General features: G+C 39.2%; 2 protein-coding genes across 4 annotated transcripts; both read left to right on the forward strand.

The window, feature by feature from the left end:
- Positions 1 to 3,759: 3,759 nt before the first annotated feature.
- LOC108147315 lies at positions 3,760 to 4,621 on the forward strand. Of its 2 annotated transcripts, none has more exons than XM_017273741.2 (2): positions 3,760 to 3,793; positions 4,370 to 4,621. In XM_017273741.2, the coding sequence occupies exon 2, from the start codon at positions 4,382 to 4,384 to the stop codon at positions 4,565 to 4,567; it is 186 nt and encodes a 61-aa protein (XP_017129230.1). In that variant the 5' UTR covers positions 3,760 to 3,793; positions 4,370 to 4,381; the 3' UTR covers positions 4,568 to 4,621. The 2 variants fall into 2 exon arrangements, with proteins under 2 accessions (XP_017129230.1, XP_017129229.1); XM_017273740.1 differs by having other exon boundaries at positions 3,766 to 3,800.
- Positions 4,622 to 4,673: 52 nt separating this feature from the next.
- On the forward strand, positions 4,674 to 5,146 carry LOC108147314. Of its 2 annotated transcripts, none has more exons than XM_017273738.1 (2): positions 4,674 to 4,794; positions 4,851 to 5,146. In XM_017273738.1, exons 1-2 carry the CDS (start codon positions 4,732 to 4,734, stop codon positions 5,064 to 5,066), a joined length of 279 nt encoding a protein of 92 aa, XP_017129227.1. In that variant the 5' UTR covers positions 4,674 to 4,731; the 3' UTR covers positions 5,067 to 5,146. The 2 variants fall into 2 exon arrangements, with proteins under 2 accessions (XP_017129227.1, XP_017129228.1); XM_017273739.1 differs by having other exon boundaries at positions 4,681 to 4,794; positions 4,846 to 5,146.
- Positions 5,147 to 12,960: the final 7,814 nt, after the last annotated feature.

Below are 12,960 nucleotides of genomic sequence, written 5' to 3' on the forward strand. Positions count from 1 at the left end.
AGCAACTAACAACTTACTTAAGCCAACAACTGCAGGGGAAGCACTCGCACAAGAAGGCGATAGATGACGCAGGCATTGCCATTGCCATGTCACACTCGAAAAGACCGAAAAGGCAGTCCCACATAAACGTGCTCCGGCGGCTGGAGAGTGTTTTGGGTCCTCTAGTCCCCTCCGCACGCTTCTTACACCCTGAACACCCCTGGAAGTCCCTGCACGTGGCCATCGGGCTGCACTCTTGTGCACTAATTACGAAAACTCAGCACGTTTTGCCATCGCATGGCTCTGCTTTTGGCCGGGCTGTCTGGCAGCTTGGCTGCTGCCTCCTGCCTGTTTGCTGCTAGCTGTTGGCTCTTTTGGCCAGGCCGAGTGGTTAAATGCTGTGGGGAGCTGTGCTGCAGTAATAGCAGCAACATGCAACGCGACAGTTGCCTACACCCAGGGGAACATCGTAAAACACGGTGAAAAAAACATACAGACCACATATTTCTACTTTTACATTTTGAAATCATATTCATTAAAATTATAACTATACAATAAGAGTGGCTAAAAATCAAAAGCGTTTAAAGTAAATAGCTTCTAGGATATACAAAACTCAAAAATCTTCCTTTTTGTATTCACTTTTGTTTCAGTAACCTTTAACCAAATGAAACAACCAAGCTAATAATAACTTTTATATATTTCGTTGAAAACCCATAAATTCTCTGATTAGGAAGTGTAAATTAAATTATTTGGATCGGTCAAAAAAATGGTTTTAGAAATAGTTATATTTATTAATTTGCTTCTCATTGTGTAAAACCAGCAGCAACTGTGGTGGCGGTGGTGGCGTTGCTTCTGCAAAAGTTAAAAACATTGCGGCAAGCAATAAAATCAACATTGGTTTCGGTGTTGGCTTTGACTCAGCCCCAGCGGAGTCTTCCACTTACCGCCCTGCCGCCCTTCTGTCCCGCCCCCTCGGAGGTCCGTTGTGCAACTGTATTACTGATGAGCTTCAAAATGTGCTTGGCGTGCCACAATTTTACCAAAGTCAATGTCTGAGGCTGCCACCGGACGGACCCACTGGTCGGAAAAAGCCGCCCGGTATAAGTAGGGGGTAAGCCGAAGAACCTAGTTCTGCTGCACGTGGCAGCTAAAATGAGCTATGCAGCGCATCGGTATAAATTATTGTCATGACTTTTTCATATATAAATAAGCTCTTTTAAATATGATTATCAAATTGTCCCATTAAATTAAGTATAAAATAAGTACTCTTGAGCTATATAAGTATTATAAAATACGAGAACGGAAAGAGAACTTCTTGAAGCCTACGTTTAATACTTTTGCACTCTACGAATGGATATATAACCTTTATGTAAGGCAAAAGAAAAACGATTTAGAGGTACGCATAGTTCTTAGAAAACAACCTTTTTTGATAGGAAAAATTCACTTTCACACACGTAAAGTATACCAGGTAGTAGTTTTTACGTCTGATAAGTTCGACCAAATTTTAAGGTAAAGGTTCTTAATACAAAAAAAACATATTTTAGGGCAAAAATCAGCGATAATTAAGACAAAACAGAGAAATCTTAAATTTTGACCATATTGTTCCTCCTTTTTAAGCAATTTCTTTACACAGTTGAAAGGTGTTTACCATGACAGTTTTATGTTAATGTTTTTAGAGCTTTAATTCTTCACTGACTTTAATCCCACAATTTAGTACACATTGTGTATCCCTAATTCGGTAAAATCTTGAAACCCTTATATAGCGATACCTTTAGCGCTTAACCGAAACCGAGGTTTGGTCAACTACATATTTGCAATCTTTACGTCGGCAACATGGCTATAAAAATAAATTACACACAGCTTAAAACTTATGTAGGGTAGAAAGAAAAATGGCTTATAGACGCGCAATGCAACCAAAAAAGCACCTCACCGAATTGAGAGGTATAACAAAATGACCAATCGACCTCGGGCCCCAAAGGAGGAAATCCCGGGAAGTTAGAGTGATGAACGTTATTGCTCTTTTGCTGTGCTGCTCAGTTGAAGTGATTCGCCCACACACACAAAATCGCACACATCAATACACATTCAGGGGGTGGGTTGGCCAACGGTAAAGGTAAAGCTGCAAGCCGACAATGAAGACATTAACAAGACCAACGACAACAGCCAACGACAAAACTCTCCGTGCCCCATAGCTCATCACATTAATCTTCTTAATACGCCCATCAATAATTCAAAGCCAAAGGCATGACCAACTGGACAAAACCGGCAGTCGACAGCCGATAGCCGATAGCCCACGACCACCTAAAGCCCAAAAACCCAAAGCCCGAAAACCGACAACTTGGGCAAGTGAAGAAGTCGCATTCGACACGCAACCATATATATCCAGCAGACCCAAGTGCTGAGTGAATTATGACGCACTATATACGATTCACGTTCGATTCTTTTCGCCTGAAGTGGCCACCTTCGAAAACAGTTTGTCGTCCATCAAATGCAAACTATAACATACAAATATTGAACTCTACCATCGCCTGACAGTGAAACCTTATGGCTCGTTGGCATTTGATTTACGCCCCAAAGGGTGTTCAAAGCCCCCACCCACTGCTATAGTGCAAACGGATAGAAAGAGTGGTATTAAATACTTTTGAATGCTACATTAAATTGGTTTTGAAAACCCCCACACAATTACATTCTGGCTACGTCACTGCCCCAAAGTGTGCAAGACTCATAAACAAAATAAACAATTATGAAAACCCCATATTCTATATTTTATTGTTTCAAATGCTGATAATCTCGGCTTAGATTTGAACTATTGCTGTTTGTTCCTCCATTAATACAAGAAATAGAAATTGCAAAAAACAGTATACTGATAGTGATTTGAACTGTTTGATATAACATTTACGCTCAAAAACAATATTAGAGAAATTAAAATTTGCAAATTTTGGTATAATTGCTTGTTGAATTAATTTAAGCAACACATTCTTTATTTGATTAAATCGATTAAAAAACGGTTATTTAATTTGTTTTGTATTAGAAACTTTCTGGTTAATATAAAGCGATTGGGAATTATTAACACAAAATGTTAAAGCAGAATTATTTAGCTTATCAAACACAGGTTAAAAAGATTCAGTGGCAAGTTTATAGTCATCACATATATTTCAGTATAGGAAGTAAGAGCGCATTTCTGTTTTTCTTCCACTGAACTTTTTGCGCCCACATTTCACATCTTGTAACTATCGAAAATTGCGAACGTTGTATATGAATGACATATGCTGAACGCACAAAAGCGCTGGCATTGTGCTCCTGCAACTGACAGGCGCCCCCAAACCCAGTGGCAATCCTCGGGTCCATTGTTGGACCTGGACAATGCCAAAAGTGCCACCGGCTCCGCCGAACCACCTGCAGCTGCCTCCCCACCTATTTCTCCCCCGACAATTTGATGTCAGTTGCTTCATTCGAAATTTTTCTGTTGCCATTCGACATTGCCATCTCGCCATTGCAGGTTTTTCACGCCTACTTCGGCGCTCAGTCGACCCCATGGAAATGGCCTTTGTTGCGTTGCTCTGCCGTGAATTGTTGCCCGCTTCCTTTTGTTGATGAAGATAGGCATCCAGAGGGGCACATGTGTCAAGCCTTCGCTGCGCCTTCCATCTGACTGCTCCTTATCGACGCCGGCTTAAACGCCACTAATTGTGTCAAAGGTTCGTCATGGCCGCGATAAAGGCTGCCCAAATGTGTTCGTCGGCGGCTATAAAAGCAGCAGCCGGCTGCCGAAAAATTTAGTTTGCTCATCTACAAAGTGAAGACAAAAAAATAAGTAAGAGGTGGATAAGAATGTGCTTTTATTTTTCGGCGTATTTAAGAAGTCCAAACATTATTTTGTGTCTTTAAACTTGGCTTACAAAAACTATTATAAAAATTAATTAAACGATTATGATACTGAGAAATTTAAATTCTATGTGAAATGTTAAATGCAAAAGCAGCGAGACATATTTTAAAGTGTATAAGTTTATTAAATATTTTGTGCCAAAAACCATTTTTTAAAAATCGTCATAACGATTTAAATAATTTATAATTATATCAACTTTAAAGACAATTGAATATATTTTTAATATCAAGTTAACAAAGTTATAACGATTATTTAAGCAAGTTAAGTACACTTAGAACAATCAAAGCCAAAATTTGGAGCACTAAAATACAAAGTTCTTGACTTAGATAGGTCAAGGAAAAAATTGAATAGGAATTATTTACAAAACAAAGTTAATCATGGCTCTTATCTGTCTAATTGAATAACGTAGCCACTATCAATCGAATTAATTTTATTTTGGAATGTCTCTCGACAAGAAAATACTCTGTAGAAAAATTTTCTAAAAAAGCTTGCTTTGACTTGCAGCCCAAAACCACCATGAACTTCTCCTGGCTCACCATCTTCATCCTGGCCATCATCGCCATGACTGTTTCGGCCAAGAACTGCCCAGCTCCGTTCAAGAAGGAAGGCAGGGACTGCACCGCAAAGCGCACCATTCGCGGAGAATGCCCACCTGGATCCCAATACAGACCCAATGTTAACCTGTGTGTTTACAACCACTAAACGAAATCAAAATAAAACCAACTCAGACAAAGTGATTTGATACATATACAACTATTTGAAAACCAAACTGTTTTGCTTGGCTGGCTTATCAGGGTAGTGTTATCATTGTGGGCCGCCAGTTCAGATCGGTAGAACTAGACCAAGGACGGGCTGATGGAATAATCATGGTATATAAGATTCGTTCCGGTTGCATCCGTTCGAATAGTTGCATTTTGTATTTTCCTAAGGTAAGTTGAGGCTGCCAGTCTTCCGTTCCCTACTAAGGTGTTTGTTTTTAGTGCAGAAATCGAAAAGGACTAAGTCTTCAATCATGCTCGTCAAATGCACTTGGCTTCTGCTTCTGGTCCTGTCCTTAATGGTGGGAGCCTTTGCCAGCAGTGGATGTCCTGCGGGATATAATGCTGAGGACAATCACTGCACCATACAGCGACCCATTCACGGATCCTGCCCTCCCGGATCCTCCTATAGCCTCAACATTAACAAGTGTGTCCACTCGTAAGGATCTCTTCGTAATAAATGTCTATTTTCAATGTTAAAATCAATGTGCAATCAAATATAATTTAATCGATGTGCAGCTTAGCGAAGTCTGTTTTTTAGAATGTGAATTGTCTGAAACTATTGAGAACAGCTGGAAGTATAAAGAGTTTTTGAAAAACAGTGAAACTATTTGTTTAAAAAATGAAATATACGTCCCACATTTTATACAAATAATTTGGGATTTAGAACGTTTAAATTTAATTATTTTAATTACGATTGAATCACGAATATGCCTTTTTTCAAATTAACATCTCAGCGACTTGGTGCTTTCAACTTTCGCCTTTAAGCGAGTGCCATTTTCGAATCAGCCTCACTTTGTGCCAATTATGTTTGGCTTTATGTGCCGGCCATGGGAAGTTCAACAAGTGTTGCGGCGAAAATGGGCATTAGAGAGGGGACCCAAACTGATGGGTAGGCCTGGTGCTGATGATGATGGTGAATGACGTCGTCGCCAGGCGGACACGATGCCCATTAGTTTATTACCATGTAATTGACTCAACGCTTGTCAGCTTTCAGCGGCGATGACTCCTGCGGCTTTAATGTGCTGCATTTAATTCCCAGGCCAACACCAGCGAAAACAGCACAGCACAACACAACGCCATTGCCAGCGACAGCACGTCAAAGTCAAAGCGGTCTGTCTGGCCAACTGTCGGAGCGTCGTACTATATGTATTGTATACGTCTGTCTATCTCAGACCGTCCGCGATTAGCTTGATTGGCCTGCCCGTCCGCACCTTTGGCCTCCCCCTTATCGGGGGCCTCTGTTTCGTAAGACTCGTCGGTTTCGGATTGAATCGTCTCACAATCGCCTAACACCGCCTGCTATAAAATTCATTAAAAACTTTGCCAACCGAGTCTGCCTTAAAACACCCAAAAAACGTCGGCGAAGACATAAAAACGTAGAAAACATTTAACAGTGGCAAAAACTTTGGCAAGTCCAAGCTGTCGACAGGATGTGCAGCAAACCCAATTGCATATGCCAATGTAACAAAGTTTTCAACGGCAAAATGTCCCACGCCACACCAGTGATGGCACTACTACTGCCTCAAGGTCCTTTGTAAGGGCAAGAAATTGTCAGGAAATTATAAAAGGCATGAACAATCAGTACATTAAAATCGGTATAAATAAAATAATCTCTACACAGTGTGTGCTAAGAACGTTTACAAAAATAAAACATTTTTAAATATTAATTTAAAAACTTATGCATTTATTAACTTGTTTTGAAAGCATTCAACTCATTTCGCTTAAAGTAATTTTTAAAAATAATAAATAAATAAAAACAAAAGAGTTTGCTTAATAATTAAATCAACTTAATGATTAGTAATTTTTAGCAACAATTAAAAGCTTTCTTATATATTTTTTAATCATATTTTCAGATTTTAATAAGACACTAAAAACATTTATTAATATTGGTCGAAATTATCGATTTTTAGTAGAAGCTTAAATAAATATAGCCAAACTATCAACACTGCAGGCGCTGCGCGTCCATAAACTAAACGTCCTTGTCACTGGGGCTTGTAAATTTCTATGACTTGCATAAAAAAGGGCTCTCCCCAGAACGCCTTCCGCTGCTCTGGGTTTCCTTTTGGTCTAAAAGTTTCCTGTAGCAAAAGTCGGCCAGCCGGACAGCGGACAGCGGACAACGACAACGACAGGAAATAAGGAAATGTCCTCAGTCGTATTTGCTGCCTCGGCAGCGACATTTATCAGTCAGTTGTTGCAATGTCCTTTGGGCCGATGGCTTGGAGTTTTGGGTGGCAGGTTGGGGAGCGGAATTTTCTTGTTGGACAATTTTTAAAAGGAGTCTCAAGTGCCTGCCGCCCGCAGCCTTTCAGCTGACAGCAATCGCTGCAGTTTGCTACAGTTGCCGCATATAGAATATAGTATCTGGTATCTCCGGAAAGTTGCCTCGGCAAACTCTCGCGCAAATATGATGAACGTAAGCAGTAAAGTTCTGGCCAACTGATAGCCGAACGCTGCTACTTGGCCATCTTATAAACACAAGCTGGCCCTAAAAAACTTTCGCAGCCCAGCAAGAGGACTTTCCTCTGGTGACGGCTCAACTTTATGGGCAGCCACATCGTTGCGGCTTGGCTGCATTTCAAGAATGCTGCAGTTTGAGCACACGGCAAAAATAATGTATTACCATAATTATTTCGAGAATATACTATATATCACATCATATTTTCAGTTACGTTTTAACAAGATCACAACATTTTACAGACGTCTTTCATTTTACCCTTGATTCAGTGCTGACAATTTGACCAATTTCGGACCAACTTTGTCTTAAATAATTAGATTTCTGTGCATTTTTTTTACCATTTCTTTGCAGTATTTTAATTTTAATTTCCATTTTTCTCGTAAAGGTAATTAATTCATTTAAAGCAACTAAATACATTTAACAGCAATTTCAAAAGTCAAAACTAATAATTATATATGTATGCACTTTGACGTGTTATCAGCAACTAAACAGACACTTGCCTCGGAGTTGATGTCTTTGTTTTGGGATCAAGTGAATAAACATATTATTTGTTAATTATGCGATACAACATTGGGAAACTCCCTCCATATCTGTTGTCTTAAGCTAACCATGCACTTTGCCTCGGACTCAATAGCATTGTTTTAGGATCAGGTCTAGGTGGGCTGGACAATGAAACTAATCAGTTGAAGACATATCGGTCGCATGAATCGAAACAATGTCCTCGATTTCAAAGCAATGTGTCTGCAGTGGCTATGATAACATAAGTGGGCAGAGGGAATTGCAAATCCGGAACAATATGTGGTAAATACTTCTTTGCTTGAGCTAAAATGTTAGATATATGGAAGTGAAATTGCTTTACTTTTTTTAAGTGTACTGCTCACTGTTCTTATCTCATTGGGGCATTGTCCACCCCTCCCCAGCGCCCATTGGTAAAAACGAAAGTGTGGCCATAATTTTTGAGCTGGCCCTGCCTGGGTGTGTTGCTGTTGTGGTCGGTGCTCCGAGGTTTCTGGCTAAAACTTTCTCGTTATTGATGCTGCTGTCAGAAAAGAAGTGCTGACGAGGCTCACCGAAGGCGCCCCAAAAACGGAGGCCACTTTCGCAATAGTTTTAATCCACACTTACAGGCTTTTTATGACGTCCGTCCGGCTTAATTGTTCGGCGTTTGAAGTGATAATGGATGCGGCAGAGTCCTCTATAATTACTGCAACATTCTACTAATGAGATGATGGCCGTCGAAATGCACTGCTTTTAACGTCAGTTATCAAATTTAATAATCCGTTAAATTGTTTGTTTACTATTACTTTTAATTAGTAATCAAATGTGTTTGCTTATCTAAACTTTTGCTAAATCGCTGTTTACGCGGCTTAAATGTTGTAATATGTAAAATATGTGGCAACCAAAAAAGTGTTATTTGGGGATTAGAAATTTACCTTTGATTATTATTTGATTACTCACTCTAATCTTCCCGATTGTTGGCTAATATGAGAAAAGTATTAAATTGAATTAGGGAGGTAGTACTTTAATTAGAGGTATACAAAGCTTTGGGTACTAAAAACTTTATAATGCCTTATCTTATTTTTTTTTTTTTTTACTTTGGTAATAGGTTTTTAAGTTTTAAAGTGTAACTAAGTTTATTATTTTTTTAATTGCAGCTGATTAATATTTGCTGATATTAAGGAAATAAATCTTTTTGTTAAATAATATTTTTTTAAGGAATTTGTTTCCATCCAACACAGTGCCGTACCCTGTTATAACAAAGTATTCCTGTAAGCCTTTCGGCCATGTTTGTCTGCTAGTCTTGTGCGTGCTCGCAACTTTTATCCAAAAACTAAAAACAAGATGGCGGTTTCCGGTCCGCCCTTGTGTGTGTGCCCCATAGGCATAAAAACTTTAATTTGAGTTATTTGCAGGAGTAGTACTCATAGTTAAAATTATAATATAATTCTAGGAGCAGGGCAAAAACAAGAACTTTATCAGCGACAGTGGGGACATTGCTCCTTTCTCCCTCTTTTCATCTGTTTTTGTCCCACTTCCTCATGCTCTATTTATCTGCCTGAAATGCTTTTAATGTGAAACTTCAAACCGTAAAACGAAAACTAAATCGGGAGTTGGAACATATGCTCCATGAATGCAAAAGCGTTGTCTATGCATGTGGCTCGGTTTTTGTGTGCTTACGTGTGTGCAAACGTATGAGTGTGCGGTTTTGTGGGCCAAAGTTTTGCCAGCCAACAAGAACAACATGGGCAATAAGCGGAGCGGTAAAATTTCGCCAACTACGCGACGCAAATATTCGCCAGATGAATATTGAAACGTTGCACTTTCCGCCACCTGAACGAAGTTGGCGGAAAATATTGAGTTGGCTGTCAACAACTTGGCCAATGACAGCAGCATAAATGCTCGAGCAATATGTTTGGACTTTAATTTTAAATTCTTCGGGGAGAATCTTTTAAGAACAGAATCAAGCCTTTGGTAACATATGCCTATAAACGAGAATTCGGTTTGTTGACATAGTTAATCTGTGATTTTAGTATAAAGTTTCTCCCAACCTCGAAAAGCTAAAATGTTTATTTGGCTTGATCTTCTGACAAAAATGTAAAAACTTTTGTATACTTAAAAAAAATGGTTTCAAATTGGAATTTAAAAATAAACTGCATTGTTTATGTTAATCAACATTAGGTATGTGTTTATACTACAAAAACGGTTGTACATTGTAAAAGATGTGATGCCAAATAACGCTGAGTTTGATGTCAGTTTCTTTCTTTTTCCAATCTTAGAATTTCGTGGTCATCAACACAGTTATTAGTTATTATCTTACTTAGCTTTGAGCCAATGTTATTATCACCTTTATCCTCCTGAAGCTGCCAGACATTGTTCTGGCAATTACATACTACTATTAACTGGGGTTGAGCTGCGCTTTTTGGCCACGTTAAAATGTTATTTATACCTCAAGGTTATAGCAGCATTCAGTGAGACAATGTAACCTCTGCCCTTGGTCAACTTAGTCCCCAATCCGCCAGATCACCAGCAGCTGGCATTTAATTGCTTTTCTGTTATTTTATTATTGCTGCCGCTTGCTTCATTCCAAATTTCTTCATCTCTGGATTTTTGGCTTTTGTTCTTTCCCCCCTTTTTTGCTCACTTTTATAGAAACTCATTTTAGCTTAAGTTTTTATCTTTATATCTTGCTCGGCGGATTAAAAAACAATCACGAAGAAAATAGCCGAAAGACCGGGCGCAATGGCGAAAAGCAAAACTTTATATTTGCTGAGACAAATTTTTTGCAGAATAAGTTCCGTGAAGCTTGGAAGCCTGTAGTTGTGGGCAAAATAAATTTGCCATACAGGCTTCAGCCAGTTTGTTCCACCCACCTTGAATTTCACCTTCGAGGAAATGTTCGGAACAGCGTTAACGCTAAATTAAGAAATTTTTGGCAGAACTAATGTCCCGCATTAGTCAAATGTCAAAATTGTTTGCCACGGGCCAGGAAGTTTGGCTTGGTCGGCATTCGGCAAGAGTCTTGAGAAGTAGTCAAGCCCTGGAAATATGTACACTGGAATATCACACATAGTAGAAGTTTACTAATATTTTTGGCTACTTTGCTGGTATCAAGCAAACGACCATTGGTACGCCAGCTGAGGGCCGGAAGTTGCCAAGGAAGCGAATATATTATTTCCATCAAATGGAGAGGGTTCTGCAGATGGAAGGGGTACACACGGCATTTGTAATTGTAGCCATCAACTGACAATTGAAAAGCCACAGCGACGGGCAGCAACCGCAAAATGTTATGAGTTATGAGCCGGAGCAATCGTGTTGGCTTTGTCATTTGGCTAATTGTGGCTCTGGGCCACTATTAATGCTATATTTTCTATTTCTGTTTTTTCCCAGTCACCATGTCAGGCATGAAATTTGTTGCAATTAATTAAGACCGCAAACTATCGTTTTACAGAAGATGGAAACATCACCACAGCGGCCTCTAGCGACGGGCTTTGGTTTTGTGTTTTCCGTTTGTCACTTGATTTATATTACACTAATTGATTTATTGACAGATTCTTTTGGCCACGTCTGCAGTTTGTCGGTCATATAAGGCGCCACATTTTGTACATGGCTCTGCGCTCCTTATTTGATTAACGTTCGATTTTCACAATTTATGAAACTTTATTAAAGAGCGCGAAATACGCGGCGCGGTGTTCCTGCCGCAAATGCTGCACGTGCAGCATGCGAAAAATGTTAATAAAGTTTGTTCTCCCCTCCGACACTTTTCTTTTCTTTTCCGCCATCCCCACCTCGCATTTTTATTTTTTCACCCACTTTTCACGCTTGCACGCACTTGCGATGCCGTCGCCGTTGCCATCTTCATCACTGCCGCCATTTTTCATTCGAAATTGAATTCATTTGCCTTGTCTGTAAGTATATACAAGTATATATAGGCAGGTGAGTGGCATTCTGCCAGCGTTTGCGTACGTGCTTCCTTGTTTTTTTTTTATGTTTTAATTTGTTAATTTTTATGAATTTGCTGCGGCTTTTGGGTTTCTTAGCCTTATTCGACATGCTGAAAACAAAAACTTTTAAAAAGTTTTACTGGACAACTAAAGTTGGTGCCGACATTTATCGCATTATAGCTTAAAACAAAAAACATTGTTTTTAAATTGTTTTAAAAAAAAAAGTGGCATAATGAAATATTTATGCTTGGGGAAATAGAGAGTTTCAATATATTTAGTCCTTTTGAGGAAATAACATCCTTATAGTTACATAACTTTTTTAGATCATTCCATTAGTCAGTTCTCTATGCTAACTTAAAATTTGTTTAAAGAATAAAATTCAAAATAATTTCAATCACTGAATCGAATATTTACTCTAATAGTAATGATTTAACTTGTCTAGTGTGTTTGGTTACGCCCAAAGTTGTTTGTTTGTCAAGTGGCTAACTAAATGATGCAACAACTGTCCAAGATGGTTTTCTGTATAGGCTACATTTCAAAATGCCAGTAAGGATTATTTAAATTGCAGATTTTTCTCATTGAATTTGTCGAAATAGCTTGGGTGTACAATTTATTTTTGTTTCTTTCGACTACCGTACACACAATACCGCTGAAAAATTGCATAAAATTTGCAACAAAAAGATTTTCATTTTTTTTAAGTATTATTTTTGTTTTTGGCCTGTTGGACTGTCAACTTGCTTTGCCTATGCATGTCTGAGAGCCTGTCCGTCAGTGGAAAAACCGAAATAAAAGAGTTTTGTGTCGGCAGTATTTGTCAGAAATGTCTTACGATTGTCAAGCAGACGACACAGGCTGTGAGGCATCTTGTGAGGCATTGACAGAACCCCGAGAAATAAGACTTTCTATTAAAAAAAAACAGACACCCAACTTTATAGCCTAGCTTTAACTTTATGCAATACAAGTCGGAGTCAGAAACGAAAAAGTCACCCGCATTTGCATAAAGGAAAGGTAAGCAAATGTAACGAGTGACAGACAAACGAGCCTACACCTGACCAACTCTTGAGCGACTGCCAGCGACACGCCTCCGGTGTGTTTTTATACGGTGTATAAAAATATATATAAATGCTGTCTTTCTGACCGGCCATTCAATAGCCAAAAAGTTTACTTAGCCAACATTTGGCAGCGACGCTGCGTTTTCCCTCCTTAGTCACTTTTTTTTCTTTTTTTTTGCTAAACGTTTTCGAATTGACATTTTGACATTTTGGCATAGCAAATTTCGATTCAGTACCCGGGGGCGGCGACGTCAGTAGTGTTTCGGACTGTCCTAGCCAGGAAGCTGCATATGGTGACAGCTGAACAAGCGCGTTGATGGGGCGACAGCCTCGAGCAGGAAGGGAGCGGAAAACCGACAATATTTGCATACGCCTGTGCCAG

The sequence above is a fragment of the Drosophila elegans genome, unplaced genomic scaffold (genome assembly GCF_018152505.1).
Source record: "Drosophila elegans isolate 14027-0461.03 unplaced genomic scaffold, ASM1815250v1 contig_476, whole genome shotgun sequence".
Taxonomy (NCBI): domain Eukaryota; kingdom Metazoa; phylum Arthropoda; class Insecta; order Diptera; family Drosophilidae; genus Drosophila; species Drosophila elegans.

What these genes read in the sequence shown, in the direction of transcription:
- LOC108147315 (XM_017273741.2), top strand. Translation starts at nt 4,382, where the DNA reads ATGAACTTCTCCTGGCTCACCATCTTCATCCTGGCCATCATCGCCATG.
- LOC108147314 (XM_017273738.1), top strand. Translation starts at nt 4,732, where the DNA reads ATGGTATATAAGATTCGTTCCGGTTGCATCCGTTCGAATAGTTGCATT. An exon ending in GCATTTTGTATTTTCCTAAG is followed by an intron (nt 4,795 to 4,850) that starts GTAAGTTGAGGC and finishes TTTTTAGTGCAG; the next exon opens with AAATCGAAAAGGACTAAGTC.